This window comes from Pinus tabuliformis, chromosome 5_2 (assembly GCF_031772625.1).
Source record: "Pinus tabuliformis cultivar Carrire ecotype Pingquan chromosome 5_2, CPIR1, whole genome shotgun sequence".
Taxonomy (NCBI): domain Eukaryota; kingdom Viridiplantae; phylum Streptophyta; class Pinopsida; order Pinales; family Pinaceae; genus Pinus; species Pinus tabuliformis.
Window position 1 is genome coordinate 646151421 of NC_142306.1, and position 26695 is coordinate 646178115.

The window sequence follows — 26695 nt, forward strand, 5'->3', positions numbered from 1 at the left end:
AGTTTAACACAACTTCTCGATTGAAAAGGTGAAACTTCTATCCATGCACACAAGTCGATCATAATGATTTTGCCCTGTTTGAGAGGAGCTCAAACCTAGTTTAACTATGGGGTGAAACCACCATAATGATACCACCAGCAATGTCACCCTTAGCCGTTAAAATTCGACCAAGAGGGGATTCCTACAGCTAATCTTGGACACCCAATCTGGTGTCATTTTATATCAATTTCTATTCACCCATTTAACTTTCCCTTCACCCCGATTTTACTAATTTGCCTTGAGTTTTCAAAGAAATAGTCGAAAGTATAGGGGTTTTTCCAAATTCCCAAATTCCTCCATGGCAGAACTTATAATTTCATTAGCTCGGCCAATTCCTAGCATGATGTCATTCTCAAAAAAATTCCTTGAATTTCCTCAATTTCACTTGGGCATTCTGACAAATAATTGGAAGGCATCCCCATGTTAGCATTTGGTCAAACACTTTTCCTACAACTTGTATATATATCTTTCTGTGTCTATTCATACAAGCCCATTGTTGCAGCTTGGGCTCTAATATCACCTGTAACATACCCGAGCCCTCTTCCGGCTTATGCCAATATTTTATCAAGGCCCAATTAGATGGAAAGTGTCCCCTAGAAGCTTATGACCTAAAAAATCCCCTTATCTTCTTAGAAATACCAGCATAATGCAATGCATATCTCAATCCATGCTAATGTGCACAACATAGATATAGACATATTCGGTCATAAATAATCTACGTTATCATTTAGATACATTCCACGAATATTACTGCAGAAAAAGAAAAATAAATGCTTATCTTTTATTTTGTGTGCAACTAGTTATAAGCCTTTGATGTTCCACCCATCCATAGACCACGTTGTTTATTTCTTTCAATAACGAGTGACCCTCGATTTGGGTCTTTGACTCTAGAGGGAATCAAGATCAAATTCTCCAATATTTTCGTATATATAGAGTACTAATAACCGACCAAGATACCAAAATCAACAACCTCCAACAAGCAAGCTCACATCCGTGATCAGCCTACACCCAAGTGGTGTACACCCTTCTCTACACCTGCAGTCCCTCTGATTGTGCCACCACCTTCCAAGGCATCTTACTCAGTTGTCCAGGGATTTTAAAGAGCCCTATGGCTTCCAGGTTTTCCACTGCTCTCGTAGGTATTCCAAGTACCCTTCAAGACCCTCACACCCATCAACCTCCAACTAGTAGCCCGGAAACTTCCAGGAGTTCCACATCTCTCATAGGTCTTCCAAGTGCTCTTCCAAACCTTCGCATAGCCAAGGTACCAAAATCAACAGCCTCCAACTAGTAGGCATGTGGCTTCCAAGAGTTCCACTGCCCTCACAGGTCTTCTAGGTACCCTTATAGGTTTTCCTTACCACAACGATCTCCATGTTTTTGTGGTCATGTCTAGAATCCATCAACAACAATCCCTTACAGTGTCGGAAAATCATCACAACACAAGAATCTACTTCATGGTGCCAACATGCATCTTTTACATGCATGTATATCTTATGCCAGCTGGCACTTCCCAAAGCCACTCAATGGACTTAGGTTATTTTTGCATGTGTACTTTTAATGATTATTTATGTGCCTATTTTTAAATCTTCCATGGAGTGTCAACCCCGCATACTTGTTTTGTCCTTTCGATCTATAGTCATTATATTTATAATATGCATGTGTCATTAAACTTACAGTACGAGGCTTTCTAGCCTCAAAACACATATAAATATAAACATGTGCACACGAGCATACTAGCCCCAAAAAACAACACATTCATGCATGCGAGCACAACAACCCCCATAACACATATGCACACATGCACATGGGCACAACGGCCCTTAAAGGATGTCATCACTCACTAGCCTATTTAGTATGCCAATGTTCACCAACCTATATAGTGTGTCCTGGCTCACCGGCCTAGTTCTACATATACACGTTATTTACATTCCAAGGTAAAACAAGGGTGTTACATTCCCATCCCCATTTAGGTTCTGTTTGTAGTGCAATAAATAACCTATTTATTATGACATCGTTCACTAGCCTATTTAGTGTGTCCCAGCTCACCAACCTAGTTTTGCATATACATGTTATTTACATTCCATGAGTCGAACAAAGATCTTACATTCCCCTCCCTATTTAGGCATTGTCTACAATGAAATATAGATATATTGCACTAGAGACAACGCCTAAATGGGGAGGGGAATGTAACACCCTTTTTCAAACCCATTAATGTAAATAGCATACCCACACAGTTATTCAAAAATATGTGGTATTCCTCGTGGTCAAAGTTTAATGAGCGAGAATGGGAAGGGGTGGGGAGGCGATCACTCTCGATCGTCAAGCTATGACGGTCAATCGTTGATCCAAATGGTCAATGTGACACAACTTTCCACTATCCACCACCCCCCCCCCCCCCCCACCCCCTTCTTGCTCGTTAACCTTTGACCATGAGGGGGACCCCACAATCAATCTCATTCATTCATCTCAATTGTGCAAAATTCACGCAACTAACTTACAAGTGGTTTAACACAACTTCTTGAGTGAAAAGGTGAAACTGCTATCCATTCACACAAGCCAATAAGAGTGATTTTGCCTCATCTAAGAGGAGGTCAAACCCACTTTAACTATGGGGCGGAACCACCAAAATGATACCACCAACAATGTAATTCCCAACCCGTTAAACTTCGACTAAGAGGGGATTCCTGAAGCTAATCTCGGCCACACCATCTGGTGTCATTTTATATAAATTGCTATTCGTGCATTTAACTTTCCCTTCACCCCCATTTTACTAATTTGCCTTGAATTCTCAAAGAAATAGTCGAAAGTATAGGGATTTTTCAAAATTCCCAAATTTCATTAGCTCGGCTAATTCCTAGCTTGATGTCATTCTCAAAAAAATTCCTCGAATTTCCTCAATTTCATTTGGGCATTCTGACAAATACTTGGCATTCATCCCTCTGTTGGCATTTTGTCAAACACTTTTCCTGCAACGTGTACAAGTTTCTGCATCCAGCCATACAAGCTCATTGTGCCAGCTTGGGCTCTAATACCACATGTAGCATACTGGAGCCCTCTTTCGGCTTATCCCAACCTTTTATCAAGGCCCAATTAGATGGAAAGTTCCCCCTAGAATCTTATGACCTGAAAATTCCCCTTTTATTTTGGGACATACCAGCATAATGCAATGCATATCTTAATCCATTCTAATCTGCATAACACAAGTATAGACATATTCTAGCATAAATAATCTACATTAACATTTAGATACATTTCACAAACATTACTACAGAAAAAGAAAAACAGAAGATAAATGCTTATCTTTTAGTTTGTGTGCAACTAGTTATAAGCCTTTGATGTTCCACCCAGCCATAGACCACATTGTTTATTTCTTTCAACAACGAATCACCCTCAATCGGGGGCTTTGACCCCAGAAGGCATCAACATCAACTTGTCCAAAATTTTGGTACATACCCAGTACCAACAACTGGCCAAGATACAAAACTCAACAGTGTCCAACAAGCAAGCTCACATCCTCAATCAGCTTGCACCCAAGTGGTGTACACCCTTCTCTGCACCTACAGCCCCTCGAATTGTGCCACCACCTTCAAAGGCATCTTACTCAGTTGGCCAGGGATGTTCCAAAGGCCTATAGCTTCCAGGTTTTCCACTACTCTCGCATGTCTTCCAAGTACCCTTCCAGGCCCTCACACCCATAAATACCAACCAGTAGTCTTGTAGCATCTAGGAGTTCCACATCCCTCATAAGTCTTCCTAGTTCCCTTCCAAACGTTCGCATAGCCAAGGTACCAAAATCAACAACCTCCAACCAATAGTGTTGTGGCTTCCAAGTGATCCACTACCCTCGTGGGTCTTACAGGTACCCTTAGAGGGTTTCCTTACCACAACAGTCTCCATGCTTCTGTGGTCATGTCTAGAAACTATCAACAACAGTTCTTTACAGTGTCAGAAAATAGTCACAACACAAGAATCCCCTTCATAATGTAGAAATTTTGAATAATAAACACTTATTCACATAGATTATCCCGATTATACACTATTGCGGAATACGTGCATAATACATAACCTCCTCTACGTTGATCATCAATTTAGCAGCATTAAAAACAATGAAACATCAATCGCATGCACACATTAACACAGTATGTAACCCGTGGAAAGCTTACAGCGGAAAACCCCACACTATCTATATATTAATGATTGAGAACATGTAACATTATATAGTACAATACTCCTCACAAGTATCCAACACTATCTCCACCTGTTACACACAAAACTAGCTCAGATCCGAACAAGTCATAGGTTCAAATCTCCTCCACTGCTTTTCCTGCCTCTATTGCACAATACCAAGTGAAAATCACTCACACTGAAAATCACATGAGCACAGGCTATTCTACTAGGCATATACTGGGCAATCATCATGGGCATACTCAATACATTGCTTGTGCAAGATCTCATGCACAACTATAGTCACAACTGATAGCAATCTCAACCTCTAACACCTGTCTCCACTGAATTGTACATGCACTGAGTTAACTGATGTATTCTTCAGTTGCATTATGAGTTAATAATTAGTGAATTAATTTAATCAATTAATTCACATCACTAGTCTATTTGCAGTTAGACTAATTACAACTAATTTAACCAAGTCAAACTAAACACAACTCCATCAACTCCACATCCAACTCCACAGAACTCACATCCATGAGTTCTAACTGATGTCCTGCATGCAATAGCTCAACTGACTCACAAGAAAATCGTATTTCCTTCTGACAGTTGCATGTGCCACATCTGTAGCTCAAACTGAAGTGCTCCAAGAGAATAAGATAAAGTTTATAGTCTAAATATTATTATGAGACAATAATATTAGACTTTTCTATTTTTGACTAGCAGTCTAAAAATAGAGTCTGATCACTCCTACTATGATCCAAAAATAGAAGTCCATCTATTTTCCCAACATGACCAATCATCCATAAATAGCATCCTGCAACTCATAGACCATGATCCATATGTCTAAAAATAGACTTTGCGCCATAATTTTCCTGCGGGCCCACTTAGTGAAGGCAACTCCTTTCCACTAAGCTCCATCATCTTGTTGCATTCTCAACACATAGTGTGAACATGCCTCTTTTACATGCATGTATTTCTTATGCCACCTAGAACTTCCCAAAACCACTCAATGGACTTAGGTTATTTTTGCATGTGTACTTTTAATGATTATTTAAATCATATGTGCCTCTTCTTACTCTTCCATGGAGTCTTAGAACCCCATACTTGTTTCATCTTTTCGTTTTGTAGCCATTATATTTTATCAATATGCATGTGTCATTATACTTACAATATGAGGCTTTCTAGCCTCAAAACACATAGAAATATAAGCATGTGCACACAAGCATACTAGCCCCAAAACACAACACATTCATGCACACGAGCACAACAACCCCCATAACACATATGCACACATGCACATGGGTACAATGACCTTCAAAGGATGTCATCACTCACTAGCCTATTTAGTATGCCAACGTTCACCAGTCTATTTAGTGTGCCTAACTCACCGGCCTAGTTCTGCATATACATGTTATTTACATTCCATGGATCATACAAGGGTGTTACGTTCCCCTCCCCATTTAGGTGTTGTTTGTAGTGCAATATATAGCCTATTTAGTATGAGATTGTTCAGCAACCTATTTAGTGTGTCCCAGCTCACCAACCTAATTCTTCATATCATGTTATTTACATTCCAGGGGTCGAACAGGGGTGTTACATGCCCCTCCCCATTTAGGCGTTGTCTGTAGTGCAATATATCTATATTGCACTGTAGACAACGCCTAAATGGGGAAGGGAATGTAACACCCCTATTCGACCCACCCACCCACACACACACAACAGTTATTCAAAAAGAAGAGGTATTCCTCCCCCGTCACATCCTCGTACTCCCATGTCCAACACATCTTAAGGAATGAAATGGATCCATTGCACCTTTACCAAAGTGACAGCACCTTGACTTTCTCATCCAAAATCTGCACTAATTGGACCTAAAATTCTCCCTCGGGCTCCACCTGAATCATGTTCCAGTCAATCACATGGTTAGCATCAGGAACATACCTTTTTATAGAATAAGACCATAAAAAACATTATGAATGTGCATAGATGCAGGTAATGCAATCATATATGGAACTAGACTGATCCTCTCCAAGATTTCAAATGGTCCACAATATCTCGTTGTCAACAACTACCAAATTAGAAGGAACTTTTCTTTGCCTTCGCCCTTAAGAAGACATGGTTGCTAATTTTGAATTTTTTATTTGACTTGTTCTTATCTGCATAACATTTTTGTGTATCTTGGGCAACCTTCAAATTCTATTTAATTTTTTCTACTTTCTCTTCCATTTCCTTAAGCAAATATGGACCAACAATAACCTTATCAACTATATTGTTTCAAGTCATTAATGTGTTGCTCTTGCCATACAAAGCTTCAAACAAGCTCATCTTAAAAGATGCTTGGTACCCATTATCATAAGTTAACTCCACCAAGTGCAAATATTCTTCCCATTTTGATGGTTTGTCCATCACATACATCCTAAACATGTCTTCAATAACATGATTAACTCTTTATGTTTGACCATCCAACTCTGGATACTAGGTTGTACTAAAATTTAAAATAGTCTCAAATCCCTTAAATAAGTCCATCCAAAAATTGGATGTAAACTTGGGATCTCTATTTGAAATGATTGCCTTGGGCAAACGAGGTTGCCTGACAATTTCCTTCATGTAAATCTCAATAACATTGACTACCTTGTGCGTTGACTCCATTAGAATGAAGTGGGCAACATTGATGAGTTATCCACCACAACTATGATGAAATCGTGTTGTTTCCTTGTTCTTGGTCAATTTGTAATGAAATCCATAGAAACAATTTCCCTGTTGACACCTAATCCTTGTGATTGGGTAAATATATGTAAATAAATAAATGAGAAATGTGAACAGTGATCGGGAGATGCACTGAACAGTCTCTCCCTCATGTATATAACAGACCTACCTGATGGAATAGACAACATGAATTAGTTTTTCAATTAATGGAGTTACTGCCTGGCCTGACATGGTATCAAAGCCAGCTCCTTTTTTAACTCTCATGCTCCTTGTAACTCCTTTGTCTGTCTGCCATATTCCTTTACCTGCGCTCTCTGTCTGCCAGAAGTCGTCTGTCCATAAACGTTTGTTGTTCTGCCATATTCCATTTATAAGACCTGTGCCTGACATTCACCTGACAGAGGAACGTTTGCGTTGTTCATCTGAATACGTTGATTGAATCCATAAATGTTTGTTGTTCTGCCATATTCCATTTATAAGACCTGCGCCTAACAAGGTATAAACGTTTCATAATTTTTTAGCGCTGCGTTGACAGAGCTCGAGTTACCTTTAACAAGTTCCAGTTCCAGTTCCGTAATTTTTTTCCGTGCTCGGCTGCGTTGATAGAGCTCGAGTTACCTATGCATAGTTATAACTCGATGGATCTAAGGCAGAGAGCATGAAGAAATCAGAGTGCCCTTGCTTTTGATAGACATGTAACGGAGCAATTGTTCTCTTATCTGCATGGATAATAGAGCTATAGGATGTGATTTGAAGTGGTTGTGTGCATAGAGCAATGCAATATACCTATAGCAGAGTGTCAATTGGTATACACATTGTGCATGAATGGTTTAGTGCATACCTGTAGCAGAGAAATGACAGAGCGTATGGAGAGAGATAATTGACCTGCGTATGGATCAAAGGAGGACAGAGACATAACTGTATTTATGCGCTAACAAGTGTCCTGCAGGGGGTGCTATTGATTGTATTGTCTCAGTAGCGTATCAATATCATATGCTTGTAGCTTATATGATTGTAGTGTTGTTGTATGGACAGCGTCTTGCAGAGAGCCATTGATGGCATATGCCATGTAATATTGAGGTGTTGGGTTGTTTGAATTTCCACTTAACCTACTTTCTGTCTGTTTCTGATAGCAAGAATAGAAGCATCTGCGTTGAAGCGCGCAGAAGTGGAGAGAGCGCACGACACACACAATGTTATATGTGGTGAAGTTTTTATGACAGTGGTAGCATAGTTATGGTCAATGGTATATGAATGGCGTAGCTGAATTCTATTCCTGCTCCGGTTTTGGATGGTTTTAGTGGTATATAATGTTTGATGTCGCTACTGTCTTCATATAGACTATATCCCATATATACCACGTTGTTGGGCTACCATAATATTGTTTTCATAAAGCCGTTTTCAAAGTGACTAACATAGTTAACACTCCTGCGTTTGACTGCGTTTAATATATTGTTTGGGGCTAGAATACATTTTGATATCAGAATCAATTTTCTTTTAGCAGCAGAAGTTTTTTTTTCTCCACAAAAGCACATTTTTTGCCAGCAGAAGTATTTTTACAGCTCTCGGATTTTACAATGCATTCAATCATATCTATGATGGGAATAGTTCTCACTGGAAAAGAGAACTATCTTGAATGGTCCCGGATGATAAAACCCACCCTCATTTTCAATGAGTTGTGGAAAGGAGTGTGTGTCGGAGGAGACAATGACCCAGTACAGCCTACCTTAGACACAGAGCTTGTCATTTGGGAAACAAACAGCAAATCTTATGCATTAATCGCAGCATCTGTAAATGAAGAGGTGAGTCGCCATATTTCGTCATATTAAACTCCCTTTGAAGCCTTACAAAAGCTGAAAGAACTCTATGACTCACATTCTGCACTTGAAGTTGTCCAACTCATGATTAAACTCTTCACTCTTGCACTGCAAAATAATGATTCTCTTTCTCTTGCATCTGAAATAAAGTCTATAATGCATGATATCAAATCCACTAAGGTTGAATTGGATATTCCTCTTACTGCTTTTCTCAAGGCACTTTACCCTACTTACTCCAATTATCTTGAGTCATTGCAAGCAAATGGAAATCTCAAAGATATAACCTTTGACTCTCTTGTGAAAAAGTTTGCTGAAAGAGAGAAATCTTTTGGAAAAAAGACAGCCCCTGAATCTTCTGAAGAGGTTGTGTGCCTTGCTCATAAAGAAAAGCATCCTGCTCAAGATTCTACAAGAAGAAGAGGTGGACGAAGAAGAAGAGGAAGATATTTCAGAGGCAGGGGGGCAGACATTCTCAAGGAGAAAAGGCAGATTTGCACTGCATACGCTGCAAAATAAATGGATCACATGATGCCTCTACATGAAAGCTACCATGGGACAAAATTGAGAAGAAAAGAAACCAAAAGAAAGGTAAAATTGATGATACAGACAAAGGTAAAGCCCCTGAATCCGCTCACTATGTTGTGGCACAATGTAACATTGGAGTAAATGAAGATTTATTTAATGCTTCACTTGCTTCTAGGAAAAATGATTGGTTGCTTGATTCGGGAGCAACCTGCCATATGACTCATAGAAAATATTTTTTTGAAAATTTCACTGACAATGTTGATGGAGCAGTATACTTTGCAGATCAATCAAAAATCAAGCCATCAGGGCTTGGCACAATCAGGGTTAAACTGCCTGGTCTTCCAGACTTTCTTCTGCATCATGTTCTATATCTCCCACAGCTCAAGAGAAACTCGATGTCCTTGGTCCACATCCGCCAGCAAGGTCACTCCATTCATATGTTTGATGGCAAGCTTGAAGCAAGAAAAGCATCTGACCACTCACTTGTCATGAGGGGAATAGAAGAAGAAAGGCTTATCAAGCTGCAAGGAACCTCTGCTCATGCACAACATTTCTCATACAGTTCTCATCATGAAGAAGGTACACTTCCATCAAGTTTATTATGGCATGCTAGATTTGGACATTTGAACTATGACAGTCTCCGCTTGTTGAAGAAAAATGGTGTTGCTGGTTTGCCTACAATTCCTAGGAAACTTAAGCAATGTGATGCTTGCATTCTAGGAAAGCATAGCAAACAGTCTTTTCATGATTCACATTCAAGAGCACATAGGAAACTTGAACTCATTCATTCAGATTTATGTGGTCCAATACTTGTTCCCTCTAAAAATGGAAATAAATATATCATGACATTTATTGATGACTACACCAGAATGTGTTGGGTTTATTTTTTGAAGAACAAATCTGATGCTTTTCAAACATTCAAGAATTTTCATAAATGGATTGAAAATGATGCACAATCTCATATTGGGTCTATTCGCACTGATAATGGAAAAGAATACACATCAAATGAATTTGAAAACTATATTCGCCAACATGGGATCAAACATCAAACAACTGTGCCTTATAATCCCCAACAAAATGGTGTAGCTGAAAGAATGAATAGGACAATCTTAAATATGGTATGATCCATGCTCTTTTTCAAGAATGTAAAGATAATGTTTTGGGTTGATGCTGCTCTATGTGCTGCATATATAAAGAATAGATGTCCATCTAATGCTATTAGAAACAAGACTCCATATGAAATGTGGTATGGACATGTTCCTTCGGTAAAGCATCTCAGGGTCTTTGGTTCCACCTATTATGCCTTGATACCAAAGGTACATAGAAACAAACTTGGTGCTAGAATTCGTAAGTGTATCTTTCTGGGATATTCAAACACCTCCAAAGCATACCGCGTCTATGATGAAGTAAATAAGAAATTTGTTGTATCTAGAGATGTAATTTTCCTTGAATCATCCAAAACTGACAATGTCGTTGAGCAGCAACTTGATCGCTTGGATAGATTCGCAAAAGCAAAATCATTTCAAGAATTTGATAATCAGATTCCACATCTTGAAGGGGGGATTCTTATACTAGATCAACCTTTCTGGGATATTCAAACACCTCCAAAGCATACCGCCTCTATGATGAAGTAAACAAGAAATTTGTTGTATCTAGAGATGTAATTTTCCTTGAATCATCCAAAACTGACAATGTCGTTGAGCAGCAACTTGATCGCTTGGATAGATTCGCAAAAGCAAAATCATTTCAAGAATTTGATAATCAGATTCCACATCTTGAAGGGGGGATTTTTATACTAGATCAACATGTGGAATCTTCTTCTAAAGAACACTCTCCCCCGCATGAAACTCCAACAATGGATGATGCTTTAAGTGATGTCATTGATAGAATTGGGAGACTCAATCTTGATTCAGTCCCAACTCAATCAACGGAGCAGCGTGGACCATCTCAGAAAGGTCCCCCAAAGTGGGTGACAAAGACACTTGAAAGTGTTCATCCTGATGAAGTTGGAAAGACAGGAACCAGAAATTCAAGCCGGCAAAATGGAGGTGATGTAGATGACTCTAATTCACCTGTTGATATGGATGTTTCTTATGATTGTGAATTGAACTTGTCTACAGAGTTTGAACCAGCTTCCTTCAAAGAAGTTGCTTCTCATGATGAATGGAAAGAAGTGATGCAAAAGGAGTATGATGCCCTCATAAAAAACGGCACTTGGAAGCTGGTTGATCCTCCATTAGGAACCAAACCAATTGGCTACAAGTGGGTCTACAAGAACAAATATAAAGTTGATGGCTCACTTGACAAGCACAAATCTAGGCTTGTGGCAAAAGGTTTTGCACAGAAGGAAGGGGTCGATTATGAGGATAATTTTTCCCCCACAGCAAAATGGGCTACCATCCAGACACTCTTTGCACTAGCAGCTCAGAACGATTGGAAAGTCCATCAAATGGATGTAAAAACTGCTTTCTTGAATGGAGATCTAAAAGAGAATGTTTTTATGTCCCAGCCTGAAGGATTTGTTGTGAAAGGACATGAACATAAAGTATGCAAACTTGTGAAGTCCTTGTATGGCCTCAAACAAGCAACGCGCGCTTGGTATGAAAAACTGACTGAGCATCTTCTGAAACTCAATTTCAAACATTTTGATCTTGATGATGCAACTTTATTTGTCAAGAAAGTTGGCAAAACAGTTGTATATCTTGTGGTATATGTAGATGATCTTTTGATGACAGGGAACAATGAAAGCTACATTGCATCCATAAAGAAGGAATTGGGGGAAAGTTTTGAAATGACTGATTTGGGCTATGTTCATTACTATCTTGGCATTGAAGTAACCCAACATCCAAAGTCCATATTTCTTTCTCAAAAGAAATACATTGGAGATCTGTTGAACAGGTTTGGCATGACAGAGTGCAATCCTCTTACTACTCCAATGGAACAAAACTCAAAGCTCACATCTATTGAAGGAAAAGAATTTGAGGATGCAACAAAGTATAGATAGCTTGTAGGAAGTCTCAACTACCTAACTACCACTAGACCAGACATTTCGTTTGCTGTTGGAATCCTCTCCAAATTTATGCAAAAGCCTTGTGAGGGACATTGGTCTGCTGCAAAAAGAGTTCTAAGGTACTTGAAGGGAACTCAAAACTTTGGAATCAAGTATACACAGATGGACGACTTCAGCTTGATTGGATACTTTGATTCAGACTTCGATGGAGACAAAGAAACCGGGGTATCAACTTCAAGATATTCTATGAGTCTTGGATCAGGAGCTGTCTCCTGGAGATCATGCAAACAATCAGTGCCAGCAGATTCCACAACAGAAGCAGAATACGTGGCAGCAGCTGAAGCAACAAAATAAATTGTGTGGCTCAGGAAAATTCTTGAAGATTTGCAGGTAAAACAAGTACAATCAACTCCACTCATGATTGACAATACCTCTGCAATAAAGTTGGCCAAGAACCCAAATTTCCATGATCGAACGAAGCACATCAATACTAAATATCATCTGATTCAACATCATGTTGAGGCCAAAACAATCCATCTCCGTCATTGTTCCACAAATGAGAAAATTGCAGACATCTTCACCAAAGCACTTGGAAGAGAAAAGCTTGAACGATTTAGAACGATGCTTGGACTCACCAACATCCCTTCAGATTAAGGGGGGGAATGTTGACACCTAATCCTTGTGATTGGGTAAATATATGTAAATAAATAAATGAGAAATGTGAACAGTCATCGGGAGATGAACTGAACAGTCTCTCCCTCATGTATATAACAAACCTACCTGATGGAATAGACAACACGAATCAGTTTTTCAATTAATGGAGTTACTGCCTGGCCTGACAGTAATGGTACTGGTTGTAGCACCCCTGCTAGGAGCCTATGCTCATTTTTAACTTTTTGGTATTCTAAGTTGCTAGCTATATAATTAGCCACTCCTTTCTTCGTACCTGGCCAAAAGTATTGTTTTCTTATAGCTGAGATTTTCTTTTGATAACCTAGATGCTCAACATAAGGCACTCTATGCATCTCACTCAACACTAAATTTTTCAACCCCTAAGAATCTAGCACCTAAATCCTAAATTTATACAAAAGGACTCCCATATTTTTCCATTTCATAATCCCTAAATAGATTGATGCATGCACCACTAACTTTGGATTTTAGCATCAATGAGATTATACTTTTGTTGTTATGAATTTAATGTAGATTGCAATTAGTTATTTGATAAAGTTGATCCACTTGGATTGGCCTTGTATAAAGATGAATTCATTATAACAAGAATTCCCAAATAGAGCATGATATGGTATATGAAGATTTTGACTAGTGAAGAAGGCATGAAGGACAAAAGAGGGTTGGTAGGTTGTCGATACAATGTTCCTAGAACATAAGGTTTTTAACTTAAATATTCTAAGAGAGTTCAATGTATAGAAGGAACCAGTTATCCAAATTTATGTTTCTTTAAGCTCATCAATGATCTCATTTGACCAAGCTCCTAGGAGTATCTTGTCATTAACAAAGCACAAAATCTTAATAGCAATCCATAAAACAACATTATTGACAATGAAAAGAAGATAGCCTCCCTTGGCAATTTTATATAGCACTAATAAGGGGACAGGGCATGAGAGAGATATTCATGTCTAGTTTAGACAGTTTTATATTTGGTAATTCCATGTTATTTTTAAAATTTGCTTTAATTGGTTGTTGCATGCACAATTAATTAAAAGTTCTTTGCATGTGGAAAATTTCCAAGAATAGATAAGACATAGATTCCTAGAAAATAGAGATGCATACCTGCTTTTGTAATGGGCACACTTTTCTAGGGATGAATTAATCATCTCAAGCACTAGAATTGATGCCAAGGTGCCCCCCGCTTACACCCACACTATGCATATAAAATGCATAAGCACATTAGTCCCAGGTATTTAACTCACCAAGGAGTCCAACCTTCATTTACTAAGGTTTTAGGCCCCTTCCATAGTCTCAAGCGGAGTGATTTATAGATTAATAAAGTCTAACCCTTAACTCACCTTTTCCTTTATATCGGAACTCAATCACCCCTTATAAACTTTAGTTTAAGCCTTATCCGCACTTTAGGCCTTCACAACATTGTTGCCGCATATATATATAACCAACCCCTCTTTCAACTTTGGTTAATGCGGACTTAACCACAGAACCCTCCATCGTCGCTTTATTTCTATTATAAATAGAAATATACACAAACACACATAAACTTACCTTTTCCGCCTTTTTAAAGCTGTTGCACAGTTCACGAGGTTTTCCCTTTATCGTTGATCGCAATCGGGGCTCTCTGCGGTCACATTAACACACATCTCCTCCACATCCCCGATGTGCGATAACCTTCCAGAACTCAAATATTATACAGCTACACTTATAAACCTTCTTGGGTCTGCTTCTTATCACTCCTTCACACTTTAATGCAATACAAAGGATTACACAGGAAACCCGCTCCAAACCATAAAGCCGAACTTCAAACATTATAAACTCTCGTTCATAAAGATCGTCGGGTCCGCTCATCGGCCCTTCGCATTATCGCAAGTCGCTTTCCCTTCACCCTTCTCCGATCAAACAACTTGCATATTAATCTTCCGTCGTCGATCTACACTTAGTAGATCCAACGGTTCACTCCGACTTCGGATGGACCACGAGTACAGGGGTTAACATCCGATAAAGCGGATTCCCCTCTCTACTTTGCTACCATGCATCATGATATGTATGGAATCGGAAGGCTAACCTTCAATACCAATTACCACCTCTTTGCCACCCAAAATACCACTTAAGGTTATAAGACTGCCTTCCTTCGTTAAAGTTTGCCAATGTGATATTTCAATGCTACCTCATGCGACATGATTTGGATCGTTGATCTATAAGATCCAACGGTTGCTGTATACTAACACTTCACTTCTCCATTCGGCCCTTTCTTTATATTTTACGCTATCTCTTTAGTGTTTTCTCTATGGTTCGGGGTTCTTCAATTTCTTCAAGGGTTCCACTACTCAACTTCCTCTAAGCTTTACTCCGCTAGTACTCAAATCACTACCTCTCTAGAGCATACTCTGATCCTTCAGCTGGATTCAAAGATCCCTTATGATTCCTCTGAATCATTATCTCCTCTGCGTATTTCCATAAAACTCTGCCTGCAACTTCTGTTACAGAATACGCAATTTAGATGTAATTCAATCGTTCAATATTCATATCACACACATATACAGTTTGGGATAAACCTCTATATTGATAAACAACTAATTACATATTGAGACTCTCTGTCTCTCAGGCCTGATCTTCAACTATCAGTGGCCTCTCCCCTACTCTGCCCGTAGGCTTACATTTATACCAGAAATCTTTGTTGAACTGATTTTGGTTCCCCTCCTAAATCTACTGAACTGACTCCTAAATCCTTTATGTCCACTTCTAACTTCATTTAATTCCTAAAAATTCTCTCGTTTCCTCGAATCATGAAACTGCTTAAGAGTTATAAATGACTTTTAACTCTTTTGTCTTTATTAACCACTCATGTTCTCATTTATTTGAGAGCATTTACAAAACATCTCACATTATCTAATTAATTCATATTCTATGCACTCAAAACCCTAAATATTACATTAATTCATCACTTAGGAATCCAACTTCCTTAAAATACATGACCCCCTATGTCTACTTAATTACAATGATTTTCTCTTGGGTTAAATGCTCCTGCATCAGACTTCCAAAGTAGAAAATATGCATGATCTCCTGATCATGTGTCTTCTGATCTTTGTCTTCCTGGATCCCATACTTTGTTTTGTAACTGTGCAAATGTCTCATTCCGTTGCTGTTGTACTTTTGCTATCTTCTGTTCCATCTTCTTCTCTTTGTCAATCAGGTTCATGCTCTGATTGATCATTCTTCCTATTGCTATCATTTTCCTCCATTTGGACTGCTTCATCATCAGCTGCCACATTTCTTCAATCTCTGTCTCCAGTACATCCTTGGACTGGTCCACACTTTGCCACTTACTTCTTCCTTTCTCTTTGCTTCAGGTTGTTGCTGTTGTCCACTAATTCTTCAAACGGTTGTTGGTTACTTCCACTTTGTAGCTGTTGGTTTACTTTTTCTTCTTCTTTTGCTCTTGTTCCAACTTTTTCTTTGCTTACTATGTTTACTACCTCCCTTTCATCCTTACCCTCTTTCATGATTATTTCTGTCTGTACTGAATCATGACTTTCCAACATTCTCTCCAGCAATTTAGCATATGTTCTGTGCATTAAATTCTTCCACAAAATCTTCTTCTTCTATTTCTATTTGGCTACTCATCTGTGCCAAACTTCCTCCAGCGTCTGCAACAAAACCAGCACTCACAAAACACTTTTTAAAATAAAAAACATAAGGCTTCTGTGCCTTATCTTCCTTTGGCAACAATTCAGTTTGCTGCTTTGTTTCTTTCTCCTCTGTCAGCACATCAGTATGTTGTTTTGAATTCTCAAAAGAACTCATGAGACTGTCAACTAGTCTCTCCTCCACATCATCAGCTCTAATGATGTCTTCCTGCTCTTGTCCACCATAGTGAACTCCTTCCTTTGCAGTGTCAATTTGCTGAACTTTTATATCCATCTCCTTTTTCTTATGATTGTCATTCATGACAATGTTTTTGTTTTCCTTTTTTAGCAATCTCTCTTGAACATCTATTCTCTGTTTTTCCAACTCCCTTCTTTGAAAATCTAATTTTCTCTATAACTCAATAATTTCAATTGGAGTAGATTTTAGAAATTTTACACAATTCTCCATACCTTCTTTTGTTACTAATAAATCATCAAATGTCCTTTTTCCCTTTGCTAAGTCTGTTGCATAGACTTCTTCTTCAATACATTTTGCCTTGCTATCCCTCTGTAACTCTTCTCCCAGAGTTATCCTTGTCTCACTATCTGCATTAACATTCTCTTGCATTTGTTTTTCATCAATAACATTAATCAAACTCATTTGATTACCTTTCTAAGACAATATTCCTTCATTCTTTATGAGAATAAGATCCTGATTCCTCATTTCCATGACAGCTTCTATAGTCTCATCCATAGACTTTTTCTTCTATATGCAGTCAAATTCTTCTTCTTCTCAGAAGTTTTCTTTGTCACCTTTTACTTCTAGATATTCATCTCATCTGAAGATATCTTCAAAAGGTTGATTTTCTCCTGCAATACCTGCCATCATACACAAACTATCAATTTTAAAAACATAAGACCATGTGGTCTCATTGGATGCTTCAACCATCATGTCTCTTTGTTGTTCCAAATCCTTCATATGATTCAGAAATTCTTCGATGATCTCCTCTTCAATCTTCTCAAGCCCTTCACTTGGTTTCTTGATATCTTTCTCCAATTGTATATGAGACCTATCTATCTCATCTTCTTCCATAACAAAATTTAGATTCTTCTTGTCTTCTTCCTCCTTTATGACAATATAAGCAAATTGTATTTCTTTACATGTTTCTCCTGCAAACATACACAAATTGTCAGATTTAAAATCATCAGACCTTTTGGTCTCACTTGAAGTTTCAGTCTTCAAGTCTTCATCTTCAGTCAGCATCTCCTCATGTTGTTTTGAACTATCCCAATAGTCCATGAGATCTTCACTTGATCTCCATTCTTTATCTTCAGTGTAGTCTTCACTTTCTCCCAGAATTTCTCCCTGTTCTGGTTCACAAATGTACTCTTCCATTTCCAACTCAACTTCCTTGAGTTTTTCCCTCAGCCACTTTACTTGCTTTTGATGTAGCCTTCTCTGCATCTCATGCCATTCCATTGGCTTCTTCTTCAAGACCCAACCTAGTCTCTGGCTTTCCTCAAGTATCCTCCTTAATGCATCAAGTTGTTCTTTTAACTCTGCAATCTCTTTGTCAATTTCCTCTTGACTCATCCTCTTTCCATTTTCCTTGGCATCCTCTTTCTTTATCTTTCTTCTACTGTGGCTTCTCTCTGAACCTCTGCTATGACTATCAGTAGTCATCTTCTTCTCCTCTTTCTTCATGAGCTCCTCACTCATCTGCAACAAACCTCTGCAACAATTAGTCCTCTTCGCTACAATCTTACCTCACTAAGCTCTCCTCACTCAGTCTTTTGGTAAGCACATGTCTTCTATATGGAACCTTTTCTTGAGCAACACCTTTGCTCCTTCTAGGGTTCTGCAATCTCTCACTCTCTCTTGAAAACACTTCAGTTGTTCTCTCCATGTTTGTCCAACCTCTTGTTGGATTCTTCAGGTTCACTATCACTTTTCCTTCAGAGTGTTTTTCTTACTCTACCTTCAAGAACACATCTGGTTCTCCTCTCACAGCTTCTCTCGCTATTCTTTGTTGAGATGCTTCATCTTCAACCACAATTTTCAATCAAATTAAAACAAACATGTCATCTCACCTTCAAGATCTCAGCATGATCTTGTTTCACCATTCCACCTATATCTTGAATGGATTTCCTTCCTCTTCCCTGCATAAACACCTTAATACATAACTCTGTTCTGAATTCTTTCAAGAAATGTTCACACAGAGCTCCTTTAATCGGCTGTGATACCAAATGATGCCAGGGTGCCCCCTGCTTACACCCACACTATGCATATAAAATGCATAAGCACATTAATCCCAGGTATTTGACTCACCAAGGAGTCCAACCTTCATTTACTAAGGTTCTAGGCCCCTTCCATAGTCTCAAGCAGAATGATTTATAGACTAATAAAGTATATCCCTTAACTCACCTTTTCCTTTATATCGGAACTCAATCACCCCTTATAAACTTTAGTTTAAACATAATCTGCGCTTTAGGCCTTCATAACATTGTTGCTGCATATATATATATATAACCAACCCTTCTTTCAACTTTGGTTAATGCGGACTTAACCACAAAACCCTCCGTCGTCGCTTTATTTCTATTATAAGTATAAATATACACAAACACACATACACTTACCTTTTCCGCCTTTTTAAAGCTACTGCACAGTTCACAAGGTTTTCCCTTTATCGTTGATCGCAATCAGGGCTCTTCGCGGTCACATTAACACACATCTCCTCTGCATCCCCGATGTGCGATAACCTTCCCGAACTCAAATATTATGCAGCTGCACTTATAAACTTCTCGGATCCACTTCTTATCACTCCTTCACATTTTAACGCAATACAAAGGATTACACAGGAAACCCGCTCCAAACCATAAAGCCGGACTTCAAAGTTCAAACATTATAAACTCTCGTTCATAAAGATCATCAGGTCCGCTCATCGGCCCTTCGCATTATCGCAAGTGGCTTTCCCTTCACCCTTCTCCGATCAAACAACTTGCATGTTAATCTTCCGTCGTCGATCTACACAGTAGATCTGACGGTTCGATCCAACTTCGGATGGACCATGAGTACGGGGGTTAACCGCCCGATAAAGCGGTTTTCCCTCTCTACTTTGTTGTCTCGCGTCGTGATATGTATGGAATCGGAAGGCTAACCTTCGATACCAATTACCACCTCTTTGCCACCCGAAATACCACTTAAGGTTATAAGACCACCTTCCTTCGTTAAAGTTCGCCTATGCAATATTTCAACGCTACCTCATGCGACATGATTTGGACCGTTGATCTATAAGATCCAACGGTTGTTGTATACTAACACTTCACTTCTCCGTTTGGCCCTTTCTTTATATTTTACGCTATCACTTCAGTGTTTTTTCTATGGTTCGGGGTTGTTTGGTTTCTTCAAGTGCTCCACTGCTCAAATTCCTCTGAGCTTTACTCCGCTAATACTCAAATCGCTACCTCTCCAGAGCATACTCTAATCCTTTAGCTGGATTCAAAGATCCCTTATGATTCCTCTGAATCATTATCTCCTCTGCTTATTTCCACAAAACTCTGCCTGCAACCTCTGTTACAGAATACACAATTTATATGTAATTCAATCATTCAATATTCATATCACACACACATATATAGTTTGGGATAAACCTCTGTATTGATAAACAATTAATTACATATTGAGACTCTCTGTCTCTCAGGCCTGATCTTCAACTATCAGTGGCCTCTCCCCTACTCTGCCCGTAGGCTTACATTTATACTAGAAAGCTCTGTTGAACTAATTATGGTTCCCCTCCTAAATCTACTGAACTGACTCCTAAATTCTCTTTGTCTACTTCTAACTTCATTTAATTCCTAAAAATTGTCTCTCGTTTCCTCGAATCATGAAACTGCTTAAGAGTTATAATTGACTTTTAACTCTTTTGTCTTTATTAACCACTCATGTTCTCATTTATTTGAGAGCATTTACAAAACATCTCACATTATCTAATTAATTCCTATTCTATGCACTCAAAAGCCTAAATATTACATTAATTCATCACTTAGGAATCCAACTTCCTTAAAATACATGACCCTCTATGTCTACTTAATTATAAGGATTTTCTCTTGGTTTAAATGCTCCTGCATCAAGAATAGATCTGAAGTTTAGGTTTATTTTAGTTAAAGCAATGTTGTTCATGTATCCAATTAATTGTACCTTTTAATCTAATTGTACCTTCTAATATATAAAGGAAAAGACAAAGGTATAGGTTTTAATCATTCAATTTTCTGACTAGGACATAGTGAGTGAAGAGTAGAGATTAAAGCTATTAATATATTTCCTCCTGTTTTTAAGAGTTAGAAACCATGATGTGATTTCATATTAAAATCTATGAATGTGCTTCTACATATTCAGTTTGATGTGTTTAAAGTTGAGTAAATATCAAATTGCAGTTTGATGTGTTTAAAGTTGAGTAAATATCAAATTACAGTTTTCATGGCGATTTCAGTTTTTTGTTTTCCTAAACAGGTAAGTTTTTTGTTTTCCTAAACAGGTAGGTTAGTAATTAGACTAGGATCGTTACCTTGCACTTAAGAATTTTAACACTTAATTCATTAAACATAATTAGTTGCACAACATTTTGCTTTAAATTCAACATCATGTTCATCCTACAAGAGCGAGCTTAAAATTGATTCCTTCACCTAACTAGTTTGACCCATCTTCCACCCACCTTACATTAACTTTCAAGGCCATATCATACATGATTTAAGTGAAACCTCTTTCCTCTCGTAATTTGACATTGTCACCATTCTAAACTACAACCATTTGTTGGCCAATTCTGCAAACCATGGATCTAAAATTGAGCCAACATGCCCCGATGTGAACATTACACTACACCCCAGTATTACAAATTAACGACTAACACATGTTGGGACTCAATTCAACATGTAGGACCGTGCATTATGTTTGATTATTTGTTGTGGAACCCCATTAACTATAACCAAAATTAACACTGCTACAAGCTTATTTACAATTTGATTACTAAGTAGTTTTTTTGTACTAGTGTTACTAGTATTAAGGGGTTCCATTTCAAACTGGCTTGGTAAAATATTGATCAGATTCCCACAAAAAACCAAATTGGGGACAGGGTCAATTCTTGTCCAAACCAGCAGGTTTGGAATGCAAAAGAACTCTTTGCCGCCCAAACTGGGTTCCAATCTCAATTGGTCCATCCAGAACTGATTTAACTTTTTAAGAATTGTATTTAATGTTTAATCCTAATTCTTAGTCAATGCTGACAGAAACTTTTATTTATATTTTAACATTAAAAATTGACATGGGATCACCATTTCAAGATATCAGGTTGATGGGGTTTAACCTCAAAAGCAGAAAACAGAAATTGCGGTGTGTTTCAGTGTTCAATGCACTGAACAGTCTGTTCAGTGGTTCAACTTACATTTAAAACAGATTCTGTACCACTCTCTCTTACACCCCTTCAGCTAAAAATTGTTGGATTCTAAGAGGGGAGCCTAGAAGCAGAATATACTACTCTATGGTGCCAACTAATTGAAACCTATCTTGTGCCAACGTTGCCCACTGATTTAAGACATTAAATCTTAAATAATAGCAACTGTTGACACCATTCACCAAGATAAAACAAACTTCAGAATCGTAGACTTGGTCGAGTCAAATTAACAAGCTAAACTTCAAATGAATATATATACTCATGATCATAGCATGATGGTTAGTGGGCTACAAAGACCATTTAGAGTTTCAATGTTTGTGTTATGTCTCTGAACTTTAATCAAGGATAGTTGATCCAGTGCCAGTTCTTATCCAGCTGCAATACACGATGGTTTGTAATTATCAAATTCCTAGATTAATACACCACCAACAACACATTCTACCCACCTAGAGGCACAAGTCTTTTCAATCTTGACTAATATAGTGCCGATCAACACCCAAATAGAGGCAGCAACCTTTTGACATGCACAGTTATGGCTGTTCTATCCAAAATGCATTTACAAAAGCTTGTAGCATTTTTTATGAACACTGGAAAGATTCATCCCATCTTAGTTTTCTACTTCGCACCGGTTATGTGACGAAGTGTTGCAGGAAACAACAGCATGAAAGAAAGATAACCATATAGATCTTTACTGAGATGTAACGACAATAGTAATTTCAAATTTGTCAGATAAAACGTTTAAAAAGAAATTCGTAACTGTCTTTTGTGCAACCTTCAAAACCTCTAGAACCGGATTTTCACATTTTCTGTATGATTTGTACGATGCTGCAATTTCTAACCATACGTATATATGCACAAAAGGTGAAATCAAGGTCCTATTTTTCTTCAAGCATCAATTAAAGTTACCATCAGGCAGAAAACCTTCATGCAACTTACATTCAGCATGAAAACTGAATGCCACGAAATTGGTTTCGTGTGAAGGAGCTTTGATGTATAGCTGCAATAATTTGACAGGCCTAACTAATTTAGCGTGAAATAGCTTTGGTGCATAACTACAATATACTAAGAAGCCTCTTGCAACATCAGCTATAAATATCAGGATGACAGTGATGGATATGTATGTCAAAAAGTAAATCCAAAACTTCTATTATTTTGCTTGACTAACATCATTGCAGCTGTAGTATATTGCCTGACTAAACTCATTACAGCTGCACTATATTGCCCGACTAAAATGGCTTTTGTGTAAAACCTCGTTGCACTAATGGTCATGCGGAAGCTCCAAATCCCCTAGCCCTCATTTCCATCAAAAGATTGCGTGCATCTTTATGTCTACCTGATTTGCTATAAAATCTAATCAAATAAGAATAGTTACTTGAATCTAGTTTGCAATCCTTTCCACACTGCTCAATCAGGAATGAATGTGCTCGGTCAAAACCCCCAATTTGGTAGAGTCCGTCAAAAAGAGTCATGTAGGTAAGATGCATTGGTTTGATTCCTTCTTCTTTCATTCTATCAAAGAGTTGAAGTGCACCTTGGATTTTCCCTTCTTTGCAAGCAGCACGAATCATTATATTATATATATCTGCATTCAGTGTGCAGCCTGTACTAACCATAACCTCAAGCAATTTGGTTGCCTCTGCAAATTGTTTCTTATTACCAAGTGCACTTAAAACAAGACTATAGCATATGGTTTCTTGAGGAGAGTCTTTCATCATCTCAAAAACCTCCAGTGCCTTATCCATCTGGTTGTTCTGACAGTACACCTGTATAATTGGGCGATACGTCAACAATCTTGGAGCACAATCGACAGTCGCCATGTTTTCCAATATGGCTAGAGCTGCATTGACATGGTTCTCTCTACAAAGAACCGCAATAAGCATTTCATAAGCTTCTCTTCTAGGAGAAGGCTTCAGCTTGTCAAAAATTTCCATGAATATGGCTAGAGCTGCATTGACATGGTTCTCTCTACAAAGAGCCGCAATAAGCATTTCATAAGCTTTTCTTCTAGGAGAAGGCTTCAGCTTGTCAAAAATTTGCATGACTTCCATCAGCATATCCAAATCATCAAGCCAGGCAGCAGCGAACAAAAATGTTCTGGCAGAAGTTTTATAACACGCATCTATGTACTCTGACAAAACCCACTGCATTGTTTCAAAATCCTTAGACCATCCGAGAATATTGACAAGCGTGTCATAAGTTGACCTGTCATGGTTGAAGCCTGGTTGTAATTTCGCCCATTGAAAAAACCGCACAGCTGAGCTTGGGGTTTTTGTCATATTCAATACCAGCTGCACCAGTCGTGGAGTCAGCTGAAGCCCCAATTGAGTCAGGGTTTCTTCCATGTCTTCATCGCCCTTTTCAAGGACTCGCCATATTTCTCTTACAGCCTCTGCCAGCTTCAATTTCTTTTTTTGTGGGGTTTCGTCAATTTTGTTCAATTCAGGGGAAGTGCCTTCCTCTTCTTTACTGTTTAGGGCTTGTAAGTCCGGGTTTTCATCATCGGTCAAGGAGGCTTTAGTTTCGTTGGGGTCAGGATTTTCACAGTTCCTTGAGGTTGCTTGAGTTTCTTCAGGGATTTCATCGGCAGGACAGCCTTTCATCTTCATCAACTCAAAAACCTCCTGTAGCTTATCCATCTGGTTATTCTGACGGTAAAACAATATAAGTGGGCGAAATGCCGACATACTCTGAGCACAATCAGCACTCGCCATATTTTTCAATATGACCATGGCTGCATCGGCATGGTTCTCCTTACAAAGAGCATCAATAAGATTTTCATGAGTGGATAACCTGGTAGAAGGTTCCAGCTTCACGATCATTCCCATGAATTCATTAAACATATTGGAATCATCATGCCAGGCAATGGCGAACGAGAATGTTTTGGCAGAATAACTGCAACGCGCGGCTGATCTCTCTGACAAAACCCTCTGCAGGGTTTCAAAATCCTTACAACGGCCGAGAATATCGACAAGCTTGTCATAAGTTAAACTGTTATGTTTATACCCTCGCTGTGCTTTGGCCCATTGAAAAAATCTCAGAGCTAAACTTGGGGAACTTGCTTTTTCCAATACCATATTCACCAGTCGTGGATTTAACTGAATACCCAATTGAGTTAGGGTTTCATTGATATCTTCATTGCCCTTTTCAAGAATTTCACATATTTCTCTTCTAGCATCCAACGGCTTCCATTTTCTCTTTTCTGTCGCTTCGTCAGTTGTATTCAATTCAGGCAAGTTGTCGTCCTCTTCAGTGCTTACGTCTTGCAATTCAGGGTTTTCATCCTCATCCGAAGTTGATTTAGTTTCCTGACAGATTTGGATCGAGACGGACACATTCGTTGAGTAAAAATTATGGCCCAAAATAAATTCGTGAAAACGAAGAGACCTCTTACCATTTCGAAAGGTTTTGAGTGCCGTGGAGTCCAAGTTTTGGGCCCATTCCGCTGATGCAGAGCTCCATTTTTTAGGGCGCAGCTGGATTGTTGATAATGCTCCCCTGATAGATGCCAGTCCTGTACGACGCACACAAGCCATGGTCTGCATTTTGCAGGAGTATTTTGTACTCGATATTCCGCGCTGGTATAGGAGAAATGGAATTTGCGAAAAGTGGGGACCAGGATTTTGCTATGGTAGGAGTAAGGTTTAATGGAATTAGAGTTTTTCCGGTACGGTATGAACTTATAATCACAACGTTTCTCTCTAATCGCCGGGATGCCGTCGATTGCTTTGAGGCTGAACAGCGAACTGGATTAGGATGTTTGATATACGCCGACGGTATTTATCCCTGGTGCCAATGAGCGCACCACGAGGGCCGCGTCCCACATATGGAAGGTTTGGGCGTGTCTGCGTTCTCCGTGGAACTTATGAGATCATTGGATTCCGGCGAGGGAAGTAGAGCGCGGTACAACATCATTGGATTCCACTGAGGGAAGTAGAGCACGGTACAATGGCGGACGCCCTGCAGGTCGCAGCGAGAGCCAAGCATGGGTTGGCTTTATGACATAGATTTGGGAGTATGACTTAGCGATTGTTTTTTATGGCAACTCACTTAGATGTCACTTAGATGACAGATCACATCACATACTCAGAGAATGAAGAAAGAGAGGTATACGCTGGTTCTCAATTGACCAATACGCATGTTCGCAGACTAAAAGGGGCATATAAAGTACACACACTTTCACAGAAGGAAATGCGCGTACATGTTGGAAAACTATGTTTTGGTCTGTGGTATTTTGATCCGTGGTATTGGTCCAAGGTATCTGGTCTGAAGTGTTGACCCCAAGGATTTGATCCAACGTATTGGTCATAAGTGGTTTTGGTCCATGGTATTGAATAAGGCCTAAGACTGTAAAAGGAGAAGAAGATCATTAGGCAAAAGTACTCAAGTATTGAATATCTGATGAAAAGCAAGATCTATATACAGTATACAGATTATTGGGTTATGGTGCATAGTTGGATCTGAACCAAGGATGAACCTTAGCGATTGATGGAGGATAAGATCTAATAATGGGTCAAGATCTTAAAGCTTGAAGTGAAGTATTTTTATGTGGTTTTGATCATTTATCTGAATATCTGGTGCATGTTGTAGTCTGTAAATATGATGATCTGAGTATAACTGAAATATGAAATTGTTGTAAAGTTTAAATCATCATTTACAGATCTGTACGCATGTTCA

General features: G+C 38.7%; 1 protein-coding gene across 1 annotated transcript; it reads right to left on the reverse strand.

Moving 5' to 3' along the window:
• Positions 1-23257: 23257 nt before the first annotated feature.
• LOC149160695 (uncharacterized) lies at positions 23258-26047 on the reverse strand. The gene is made up of 2 exons (XM_089436764.1): positions 25413-26047; positions 23258-25326 (listed from the first exon to the last, which is right to left on the reverse strand). The coding sequence occupies exons 1-2, from the start codon at positions 25413-25415 to the stop codon at positions 23287-23289; spliced, it is 2043 nt and encodes a 680-aa protein (XP_089292890.1). The 5' UTR covers positions 25416-26047; the 3' UTR covers positions 23258-23286.
• Positions 26048-26695: the final 648 nt, after the last annotated feature.